The 12,395-nt window shown below is 38.1% G+C and overlaps 1 protein-coding gene across 2 annotated transcripts in view; it reads right to left on the reverse strand.

Moving 5' to 3' along the window:
• LOC121083788 (metabotropic glutamate receptor 5) overlaps positions 1-12,395 on the reverse strand; it is a 156,182-nt gene that overhangs the window by 21,618 nt on the left and 122,169 nt on the right. For both annotated transcript variants that reach the window (XM_040584499.1, XM_040584498.1), the window contains exon 6: positions 10,051-10,990. In XM_040584499.1, the coding sequence (XP_040440433.1) occupies positions 10,051-10,990 (940 nt within the window). The remainder of the gene's footprint in view (positions 1-10,050; positions 10,991-12,395) is intronic.

Raw genomic sequence — 12,395 nt, forward strand, 5'->3', positions numbered from 1 at the left:
TTTACAGTGTATTGATGAAATATTGTCTTTCCATCATTGTTAGAGTCTTTGCAATGTGCTTATGCCTGGAACTTGGACAGTTCATCTGCCTTTCCGGACTCAGTTATATTTTTTAATTGTCAGATCTTATGTGCAAGTAGTATTTTTCACCCGCAATATTACTTGGTCTTGTGGTTAAGGAATGATGAAGAACTTGCATTTCATAGCAGCAGAGTTAAGGCTGGCCTTTAGACTAGGTAAGACAATATGTGTGTGAAGAATTCTACATAAATATTAAAGAATGACATACGAAAAATATTTGGTGTTGTTATTGTAGGGGTTGCTTTGAAATACAAATATACTGTGTTCTTGAAAATCAAGTCCGTGAGACTGATCATGCCATCTTGACATTTTATCATATTGCACTGAATATTTTTAAAGAGGTTTCAAATTATTGTGTGACATTTTCCCATTTATATAATGGCTAAAATAAATTATATATTATTAAGCATGGCACTTTTTGTTCCTTTTAAAAAAGTCAGCATATAAACATTGTTTGCTCAATAGCTCAATTTCAACAAGCAAAATTACTTTAAAGCCAAACTCACAATTTATTTTTTTTCAAGTGCATCTTTTTTTACAGCTTATTCTAATTAAGCAATCATATGTAATTGCAGCTGGTGAATTAAAATGACATTTTTGATGGAATGATATACAAAACATTATACTGGCTCAAGGGAAGATCAGACTGATAGCAAAATATTACCAATATGTTTATTTACCTTCTTCCAGAAAGAGTATTTCTGAAATATTGGACAAAACATTGTATAGGATTTTTGTACAATAGGGTCTCATTCACATAGGACTTCTTGTTCTACCCATTCTACTCACCATGCTGAGCTGTCCTCTCTCCTTCGGGTTTGCAGAACTAGACATGCCATAGGAAGGTGCCATTAATTAATTCACTATTTCCTTCATTGTGTTGAAAAGGGAAGCTAAATTTCATTTCCTCTGGAGTATTTTAAATATTAGAAACTTATCTAGGTTTGGGAAATGGATGGATGGGGGCCTACTTTGCAGTGCCTTACCTTGGCATCTAGTTTAACATGACATTTTTCAATTTTGCTGACTTAGGAGAAAGAAGTTTCTCTTTTCTAATGTTTTTATTACTCAAGATCTGTTATGCTATGCTGTATATTTAATATACTAACTCTGCTTTGTTTTCTGATGTTTTGCATCTTTAGTGTTTATTAGATTTTTAATCTTTCTTTTTCTCCTACCTCATTACTGGATAGTGAACTGTAAAATTACTTCGTTTTTTTTCTAGCAATGTGTAATTGTGTAATAAGTCATCAACTGGCAGCAAACTGGATAATCACAGCAATATATAATGTTATAATTGAAACTATAGCAAATTAAAGGAGTTTTGTGTTTATATATTTTAACAGACACCTGCTTTGAATTTCAGCTACAGTTATTAAAATAATCTATAACCAAATGCAGTTCTAAGTCAGCTGAAATTCCAGCTCTTCTCCCAGCCCACACTAACTTGCAGTATTCAAGGACAATTACCATTCTTTATCATTCCTACAGGTATTTCCAACAGTGGCAGACTAGCTTATATCTTGTTTGGACCTTGGAAGGAGGGTGTCCTAATTGTCTGTTTATCAAATTAATTCCAATGCCTGTTTATATCAAAGTATGCTCTGGAAAGATCCAGAAGTTCCTTTGGTAGATAAACGTGTGCTCAGGTCAGATGGTAGCTGGCAAGAGGATCTGCATCATGCATACTGATGGGCATGATACCATCTGCACGGCTTGTCGGTGCTCTTCAGCATGAACGATAAGGACAGCATTGATATAGTATATGGTGACATTTATTTGTCACCAAAATTTTGGGAGACAGGCTTGAAGATGACAAAAAAAGGTAAAAGAGGTAGACATGGCTGTTACAAAATAGAAAAATCTTTCTCAGCTCTTTCTTCCCCTAAAAAATAAACCAAACTTCTGGGTCCCATCTTCACTGCTCCTTCCATTTCTTTCTTTTTTTTGTAGTACACTAGCAAGGCTGCATTTGCAATCTAGAGCGTATTTGTGTAACAGTAAGCAGGGAACCGCTTACAGCATAATTTAATTTGCACAGTTCAGCTTTGATATGTGGTTCAAAATGGTGGAGGTGCTGTCTTAATAATATAAATAATTCAAAAAATTAGGCTTGAATACATATGCTCACTTAATGCAGCCAAACAATTTGTAACAGTCAATCAGTACTTTAATTAAATTTAAGTTGAGGGGAAAACTCAGAACAACACCACTAGTTCTGTATAGAAATTAGAAATCATTGTAATCAGGGCATTCAAGAATATAAATTCATTATACAGATGGAATGTTTTAGCAGCAATTTATCAAAATCTTCCAGACCTAATAACTTTCACTGAGTTTCATAAAATATTCTTCAGTCATTTCATAATAGTTGAAGTTTAATTAATCACAGTATCAAGCTTGTCCAAAAAGACACCAAGACTAAATTATTTAGGGAAAAATGAAGGACTCAAACCATTCAGTAATCTCTCAATCTAAATTTTTGTAGCATATTAGATTAAAATAGCTCCAAATGATCCATTTGGGAACTGATTCATTAATAAATGCAGACTAATCAGTCAAAAGGATAATGACTTCCCCTGAAGAGTCAAATGTTTTTTTTCCTGCATACATCAAAATTCCTTTCTCACAAGGCTACAAGGCAAACAAATAATTTTTTTTTTTGTATCACTGTGACTAGGTTTTGTTTTTTTACGTAAGAGCAATACCCACTGAGCCAAACCTTCACTTTGTGTAAATTGTTACCTGCTTTAATGACATTGTGTTGTGTAAGAAGCTTAACCCTCACTGTTTTGCCATCGTCTCACAATACAAAGCCATCTAAGCACTCACATGCAATTTGTCATCAATGGTCCCCTTAAACAGCATCTGTAGAAATTACCTTATTTTTTGGTACATGATGATTTCTCAGTGGCATCTTTTGCCTTACAGTAATCTCTGGTCCTCTTTTGTGCAGCACTTTCACTTTTCACCTTCCACTGGGATTTATGGCACTGAGGTAAGCAATGGCTAAAAGCTGGCCACTGCTACAGTTCAAGGATGGTGCTGGTCATTTCTATAATATAACTTCTCAAATATTAGTTCTCCCTATTCACAGTCTTTGATTATCACCTGATTAGATCCCCATACACACAAGGGTTTATTTAAAAAATAAAAAGTCACCAATACATCATTTTTCTGTCCTACAAAACATCAAGGTATCAAATAATGAATAATATCCTTTTTTTAGTGCTTGGGTTTTTTTGTTATTGTTTGTTTGTTGGTTTGTGTTTTTTTTTGTTTTGGTTTTTTTTTGCCAGTGAAATAAAACCAGAATTGCAAAGGTCTTTTAGTGTAAAGCTAATATAAAAGCCTGATGGATGGGGCACTTGTGGGGTCCAAGAGACCCAAGCTGGAATCTCTCCTCTGCCATTAAAAATAATTGTTCTTTTCACCAGACTAGAAACTAACTTTCTGCCTTTTCCAATCAGTGTTTATTTTATACAAAGCAGAATGGCTCCACCAGGCTCCAGGAGGAGAGCAATCCGTGTCGGCATAACTGACAGGCTGCTGATACAACTCCATATGAGAGGTGATCCACCAGTCCTGAGCTCTGTATCCTGAGGTTACAACCTCTTCTAGATTCGGTTTCACATTGCTATGCATAAACCAGTGCAACTACCTGCATAAACTGCAGAACCAAAGATTTTCATGAAGCCTGTGGCTGTTATCCTATGGATTGGGAAAGTTGTTTTTTCCCCTGTTTTGCCAGACAATGGACCTGATAGAGTGTGTGACAAATCAGATCATCATGGGTATCTCAGCCCTTTGATTGGGAAAATGGTGAGTATGAACCTGTAGCCAATACCCTGACAACATCTGGTAAGTAAAAAGTTTTTCGGTAAGTAAAAATTTTTACAAATTAGTTTGGAAGAGAAGTGCAGTGTACTTTTATCATCATTCAAAATGTGTCAAAGAAATTGTTCAAGCTGCATACAAATGAAGACAAAATTGGCACTTGTACTATAAGAAATGTGTCCCAATAGAACACGCTGTGGCAGAAACTCACGATCAGTATCTTTCTCAATGGGTGTGCACACACATAGAGGAATGTAAGCCAGCTTCAGCTTTCCACAAAACTCCCCCAGATTTTCTTGTACTCCGTATTCTTTCAGATCTGAAAGTTCCATGTCATATAACAGCCCTTTTTGTCTCTCAGGCAACTTATCTTCCTGAGGCATAGGGAATTTGATTCTCTCACATTTACATCTGAAATCCTCATGCTGATAATGCACAGACACATTCTAAAAAGATTCGATCACAGCTTGATGGCCATGGCTTCAGGTCTATCCACTTATTTATGGATGTGGCTTGCAATCAGCCAAGAACTGATATCTGGGCAACAGGAATTGCATGGGTTGCTTCTTGGAGCCCCTTGGCTTGGTAAGTGTAACAGTGGCAGAGCTTAATTTTAATGGGGATTCCCATTTGTCTGGAAACTCAAAGATTTCCCGGGGCTTCCTTAATAATGCAGCATAGCAGGAGTCAGATGTTGAAGAAGGTGTAAGAGTTAAGACTGCTCAAGTTAATTCAAGCCTGAAGTTTTTGGTTCACTTCTTTCTTCAGTGTTTTAAATTAATTTCAATTAGATTCAGAATTAGAAGGAATATTTGAAAAATTTCCCAAGGGGGGAAAAAACCCAAGTGGTTTCTTTGGAGAAATTTCAATTCAGGCTTCTGAAAAAACTAACCTCAAGATTTTGATGCTGAGATATGATGTACTGATGTATGATATAATATTTAGACTGCAATATTTTAAAACCATGAATGGCAGTTTCTAGGCTGTTCCAAGCATAGTTTTCTTATTTTGCGGATCAAGATAGCTCCTGTTTGAATTGTAATGAAACAGATATAGTCAGTCATAAGAGGGAAAGAGAACAGATAAGAGGAGAAACCAGGTGTTCCTTGCATAAAACAAAGCCCACAGGGTGATGGTAGACACCTGCTTCCAAAATATTTCATTATAGCACAGTTTGGGACTGTCTGATGTAAACACTAATTGTAGCCACTGGTGGTCCAGGGCTGAATCCAGTCCAGTGGAAAAGTCTACTTTTCTACCTTGCTTATCATGTTTTCCTCATAGGAGACAAGGAATGACAGTTAATAGCACATGAGCCTGGACACCTGAATGCTTTTTCTGATGCCTGTGCAAGGCAGGCACTTGGTCCCTCAAGCTGCTATTGCTGTACCCGTGTAACACTTGAGAGGGAGAAAAAAATGCTCCTGAATGGCACCAGATTCTTAGGTGGATGTGGGAGCACCCTTGTCTAAGTTGAATAAGATAAAACAAAATAGTAATGATTTATGTTAATTTTTGTGGTTCACTAAAGCAAGGTTCTCCACTCCTGAATGAAAGCTGTCAGTCCTATCACTTCAGCAGACGTATACACAGCAATGCTCAGTTCTGCAATCACACAGTGACAGACAACCTTCTTAAGAGGACAAGATAATAAATTAAAAAACAAATTAGTACTTCATTTGTTTTTACAGCCACAGTTTATGTTTAAATCTTTAGGAATTACTGCATCATGAGGTAATTCCAGGTGGAATAAAGCATCACTGTCACACTGGGCTATTAAGCTTTAATCTCAGTGAGATTTGTGAGTTGCTGTGGATGAGTGTCTACGATAACATGCAGAAATCAATATGCATCTTTTTTGTGTTGTCTAGTATTGTTCACATTTTTATGGAGGAATTATGTGCAGTACCAAAAACATCCAATGCATCTTGAATATGGCTAACATTATCTGACTATGCTGGTGATGATTCTTTCCTGTTCAGTGATCATATCTACCTGCCTGGGTAACATTGAAAGTACTGCTCAGTCCTTTAGAATAGTTATGAATAGTTATCTTCAGTGATCCTAACTCATTTAGAAGATGATGATCTGTCTTGCATAGTTTCAGGAGTGTACTTGTGGCTTGCAGCCTTTTGCAAATGTGGTACAAGACACCTAAATGAGTCCTACATCATCACAGGGAGAACGGCCAACTGGCAGTTAAAAACCACTTTAGCTGCCTAATTCCTTTCTTCTACCTCTCACTGTTACTGCAAAAATAAACAAAGGGGGATGCATATGAAGTAAGCCTCAAATCTCCAGGCAGAGAGCCTTACCTTGGGATTGCAATGGTGTTTTCTGACCTCACTCTTCTTTCAGCAATTCCCACCTCACTGCCTGAACAGCTCTGCTGTTTGTGTCCAGGTCACAGCTTGATCTATAGAAGGATGCCAGGTTGCTCTTTTCTACAATTAGTTGGAGGGAGATGCCTGTGTTCAAAGGGTTGGTATATGTAAGCTTGGAAAATGGGACATGTGTAGTCTGGGCCAATTAAAGACATGTTCCAGAAGAGATAAACACCTACAGTGGTTAAATTACTGTGTGGAATCCAGGGCTAAGATACTAAAAGGCATGAGAAACTTTGGAACATCTGCTCCGTCTCCCTGGTGAAGGTAGCATCATGGCTGAGACCTTTTGGTGTGCAGTCCTGGCTAGAAATATCATAGTGGTAGCTCTTGTAACAGAAATATACAGTCTTTACCTGGGATACGGTTTTATTTGAAAACGAGGAGAGGATAAATTAGTCTTGTATTTTGGACTCTTCTGGACAGCAAAAGGGCTGAGTAGCATATTCCTGGAACCTTAAGGCAAGATTTGCTCAATTTATTTATGGCCTTCCAAGTTGCTATGAAACTAACTGGTAAGGTACCTGGAAGCAGAAGGTCTGTATGCCTCTCTACACAGGTTGTGTGGCTTTGACTCCAGCTATGTAGTATTCAGCCGCCTTCTTTGTGGAGTCACTTCTGATAATGTCTGGTTTGTTAGCCCTATTAAAATACATCCCTATCTAAATGAGGGTAGAATATGTTCTGGCGAATACTGCTGAATCACAATAGCCTACATGAAATGGTTTTCATTTCACTAGGTAATGAATAGTTTTACTTTCTCTTTCTACATATTTCAGTACGTGAAGATTCATTCCAACACATATCCACAGCTTGCCTGTGTTCTCTTCATTGAAGAACACCCCATGCAAAAAGTCATTTAGGACTCTAACAGATGCATTGCTTTATTTAGGCAAAAGCAGTCTTGTTATCTGTCATTTTGCAGCTGATGTGAAAGCTCTGAATGGAGAATTGGCATTATCTGTTTGACAATGATTTGGTGCAATACTACACTGTGCTATAAATTAGTGTCAAGAAGCAAAATGCTAATGATAGGGGCCCTTCTATACACTGGTGACTTAAATAGCATGTTTCTTTAAATTCAACAGTGACTCACTCTCTTTTAAATAAAACCCCTCTGAGCTATTTAAATAACGGCATGTAGCTCTAGTGCATATTTTCTGTGATTCTGAGTACTTCAGTGTTTACTTGAGTAAGTATGCAAACAAGTTTTTTGAGCATCGTACTGAGTAATACCTTGAAACATATTACTGTGTACAAAAATATTTTATTAAATAAATGTTTGAATATTAACTAAAATGGTCAGGCTTTGTTTGTTTATGCTCTACAGTAAGCAGAACTGAAGCTGACAGTGGTTTCCTGTTCTTTTTTGGAGATGGTATCAGACATAGGTGAAGTCCTGAGCAGCATTTTACATTTACTCAGCCCATATCAGGACCCCTTTTTGCTTTCTTTCATGCAACTAAATAGGCATTGATTAGAGAGAATTTCCCATGACTGATGGAACCAATTTGCCCTTGGATCCCCAGACCCTTCAGGCACCCACTGACTGAGCACTGCTGAACTCACTGGCACTGGCACAGTTTAGCCAGCTGAGGAATCAGACACATGGATTAGGAGTGTCTTTTGTTGTGGTTTTATGTGTTGATGAACACTGCTGATGACATAGAAATTTTTCCTCCAAATTTCAAATGAAATGTTACAGTTCTTTATAACTAGGGAAATAAGTCAATATATCAGCTTTGAGCTGCCTTTCTCATTCCTACACACACATACTGGGCACTCTCAATGTGTTTCAGGATTGAAGACATTTCCAAGACCGTGCTATTGAAAAAGAAGTCATTGTTGATCTATTTATTACATTCTGCTAATAACTCTCTACTGCAGGTGTTATCTACACATTGAGGTATATAAAGAAATGGAAACTGAGTCCTCAAAAAGAAGAGAATACACCTTGTCTTTTAGGGTATTTAGTAGCAGGGTACACTCCTTACTTTTCAGAACAAATCAAAGATTTAGAGCAATATCTTTCAAAACCGGGCCTTAATGAATGCCAAACCCAAGATCTTCCCGTCATCTACAACTTCATCTTGTTGAGTAAAAAAGCTGTGAGATGGCAAATAAGCTCTGCAGCAAAAGTGAGGGAAAATAATAATGATCTCAAAGAGGAGGAATGCCCTCCTATTAAGGACACGTTATGAAGAATACTTCTTTTAGCAAGCCCAGAAGTTGTTGTAGGGCTTCTAACCTGAACACCTCAGGTCATTCAAGCATACAGACAGAGGCTGTAGAAAAGGTCATTGCAGGTAACCATCACTTAAGCTGATAAAGGATTTATTATTTTAAAATAGCATCCTACTCTGCACCTGGAAAGAAACTGGAAGATACCATCTTAACTGAACATAGGTATAAAATTCTTATAAGACTGGTCATTTCTGTACCAATTCAAAGTCACTGAAAAAGAAGCATTAGTGATAAACTGACAGAAACAAATCATCACTTTGGCATAATCTGTCCTGCAGGTATTACTAGCAATACCCTCCCTCAAGTCTAAACTGTGGTTCGCGCGAAGATGCAAGTATAAATTGTCCTCGTTCCATGCCAATTACAGTGTGAACAATGGCATGTCAGGAAATATTTGTATTATCAATCCTAAGATCCATGTGTGTTTCAGTGAGGAGGAAAATCTGGCTACTAGTCACTTCCAGGCTAGACACACATAGCTGAGGAATGACAAACCCATTTCTCTGCACTTTCATACAGGCAGCATTCTTTGTTTATGCCAGAAGTTAAATAACCCAAATCATCCCCATAGCACTCGTATCAAAGGTGAAAGGGATCAAAAGATGAAAATGAACTGCTGGGCTGGGTGCAATTCTACACACTCTGTCTATGAAGTAAAACACTATTGTACTCCACAGCTCTCCTTTCTCTTTCACTTACTTTAATTTTTATACAATGAACATACAAGTTGTCTTCATGATCACTGGATTAAAATAATTCTTTGGGAAGAAACCAAAATATCTCACAGGGGAGCATCTGTTTAGTGACAGGGAGGGTAGCAAAAGCAGGGCCTGTGAGCATCTGAATTTCGTGGAGTTAGGGGAATGAACACAGCAAAAGGTATCAAGAAAAGTGAAGAAGAGAAGATAGATGAGGATAAAAAGAAAGAAACAGGAAGAGATAGTGCAAGAAAGGAAAATCAAGGGAATAGGAGATAAAAGGCATAACAGAAGAGTCATATGAAACAAATCTTCAGATGCCTGAGAGTTGCTGCTCATGATATCACTTGTGTTTATTACTCCACCTAGTTTATGTAGCCCTAGTAGCAACCCTGTTGTCTTACTGTTGTGACTAGAGGCAAAATACAGACACTATGCAATTCATTTAAGGGGAAGAGACTGTAAATGGGTGCATTCAGGACAAAGCAATGAGTTATAATTCTCATTCTTTTGTGGTTTTTTTTTCCCTCCTAAGATCTAGTTTCCCTCCTTATAATAAGTCTACAGTTGACACAGCCAGTACTTCCAGCCTTGTAATTGTTTGCCCATTGCTCTGTCCCCTTGTTTCTGCACAAGCGTTTTAACTAAATCAAACCCCAAACTGTTACAAAGGTGGGAGAGAGGATTAATTCCTCTCCCAGTGCAGAGGCAAAGGAAACAAACCTATTTCCCTTTGTCCTTCCGCTATTCGTAACTCTTAGAAGACCATAATTTCTTCCCCACACTACCACATTAGGAAACTTTACCTAAGGGTTTCACCAGACGATCCCCTTCTTTTCCATAGGTTCACCAGGCTGCTCGAGCGGCTTGCGGCTGAAGATGACTTTCCATCCCCTACGTGCATGCGGACTACGGTTGATGTGGTAAATGCACTGCGTACGTTTCTTTCAGGCTTAGCAAGGATGATATAGACCTTGGGCACAAACATGCAGCCGAGTGCCACCGTGGCACTCAGACTTACTGAGAAACACATGGTGATTATCTTGTAGTTGCTTCCAAAATATATTGGCACAAAAGCCAGCCAAATGATGCAGGTGGTATACATTGTAAAGGCGATATACTTTGCTTCATTGAAATTAGCTGGGACATTTCTTGTCTTAAATGCATAAAAGGTGCAACTCAAAATTAATAATCCATTATATCCAAGGGGAGTTACAACACCCAAGTTGGTGGTGTTACAAATCAGGTAGACCTCTCGGATGCTTGGATAATCATGCATTATATCTGGTGGCTCCATTATAAAGAGAGCAACAATTATGCCTAATTGTATACATATCAGGATAAATGCAATAACCAGTTGGGCACAGGCACTCATGAACCTGGGTTTCTTTGTACAAATCTTCTTCTTGCTTCCAGCCAGGATTCTTGCAATGCGGTTGGTTTTAGTTACTAGAGCAGAATAACTCATAGCTGGGGAGAGGCCGATGCCAATTCGTTGAAGATAACAGTAAATCTGTTGAGGTTTTGCGATGAGACAGAAAGTACACAAGTAACCCAAGCAGATGCCAGCTAGAATGATGTAGCAAAGTTCTCGGCTGGATGATTTGACCACTGGAGTATCACGGTACATTATGAATATAGCTGTAACAAACAAGGTGGCCAGCAGGCCCAGACATGCAAAAACAACTGCTGCAATTGGTTCAGGATCACCCCATCTGAGATACTGGACTGGGATGAGGTCACAACCTACAGGAAAAAAAAAACAAAACAAACCAACCAAAAAACAACAGAAAAAGAGAAGGTAAACAAGTATGTAGGAGTGAGATTCTTCAATGATATAGTTATAGGTTTTCCTGGTATTTCTCTTCTTTTTATCTCTCAGGAAGGTGCCATTATAATAAGTGTAGGCTAAGATTGTTAATATAATGTCACAATAAATACATTTCAGTGACTACTTATTTCAGTAATATACTTTATCTGGAATATAACATGATGACTAGAAAAATGGCCAAGCTGATTAAGACAAGTCATCTCTCACAGTGAAATTTTCCTGTTAAATTTTTTTAAACATAGTAATTTATGAACAAATTTTAAAATCAATTTGCATTACCTTAGTGCAAAATGCTTCAGGCTTGTCTGCATATTATATGCACTTAAAGGACCAGACATCAATCCTACTAATTATATTGTACATTATCAAGGATATTGCAACTTGTTTAATGATTGTGGGAAAGAATCTTACAGATTCTAGCTGTCAAGAAAAGGAGAGTGCTTCTGCCTCAGATATGCTACCTTTTTTCTAACAAAAATTTTCTGGGATCAGAGTTGCAGATAATAGGTAATTTGGGATGGCACATCCTGCTCACTTCTCTGTCATTCATGCTTTTGAGACTTCTGAGGAATTAAAACATCATCTAACTCATGAAATCATGAATTAAATAAATTAGTGTCAAAGCTGAATTAGCAGTGCAACTCATATAAGGACACTTATTTTTCAGTCTCTGTATAAGTTTTAATAAGCTATTCTATATACACAGGTCACAGGAAGTCAACCTTTACATTCCCCACTGTGCAGATTAATGGCCAGAAGGAAAAGCTGGCAGAAAACTTGTTAGTCACATCCCTCCTCCATCCCTCCTTTCCTTTTGCACTGTAAAGGCTGGATAGGTGTGGTGGGTTGGGCCTGGTTGAACACCAGGTGCCCACCAAGACACTCTATCAATCCCCTCCTCAGCAGCACAGGGCAGAGAGAAAAAAAGACGGAAAAACTCTTGAGTCAAAATGAAGGCAATTAACAAAGCAAAAGCAAAGGCCATGTGCAGAAGCAAAGGAGAACAAAAAATTTATTCTCTAATTCCCATCAGCCACTTCCTGGGAAGCAGGGCTTCAGTATGCTTAGTGGTTGCTCCAGGAGGCAAATATCATTAATAAAAGAATGTCCTTCCCTCCTTCTCCTTTCTCTTAGCTTTTATTGCTGAGCAGATGTCATATGATATGGAATATCCCTTTGGTCAGTGTGGGTCAGCTGTCCTAGCTATGTCCCCTCCCAAGATCTTGCCCACACCCAGCTTGCTTGTAACAGGGGAAGGTTGGAGAGACAGCCTTGATGCTGTGCAAATGCTGCTCAGCAGTAGCCAGAACACTGGTGTGT

The sequence above is a fragment of the Falco naumanni genome, chromosome 2 (genome assembly GCF_017639655.2).
Source record: "Falco naumanni isolate bFalNau1 chromosome 2, bFalNau1.pat, whole genome shotgun sequence".
In the NCBI taxonomy this organism is placed as follows: domain Eukaryota; kingdom Metazoa; phylum Chordata; class Aves; order Falconiformes; family Falconidae; genus Falco; species Falco naumanni.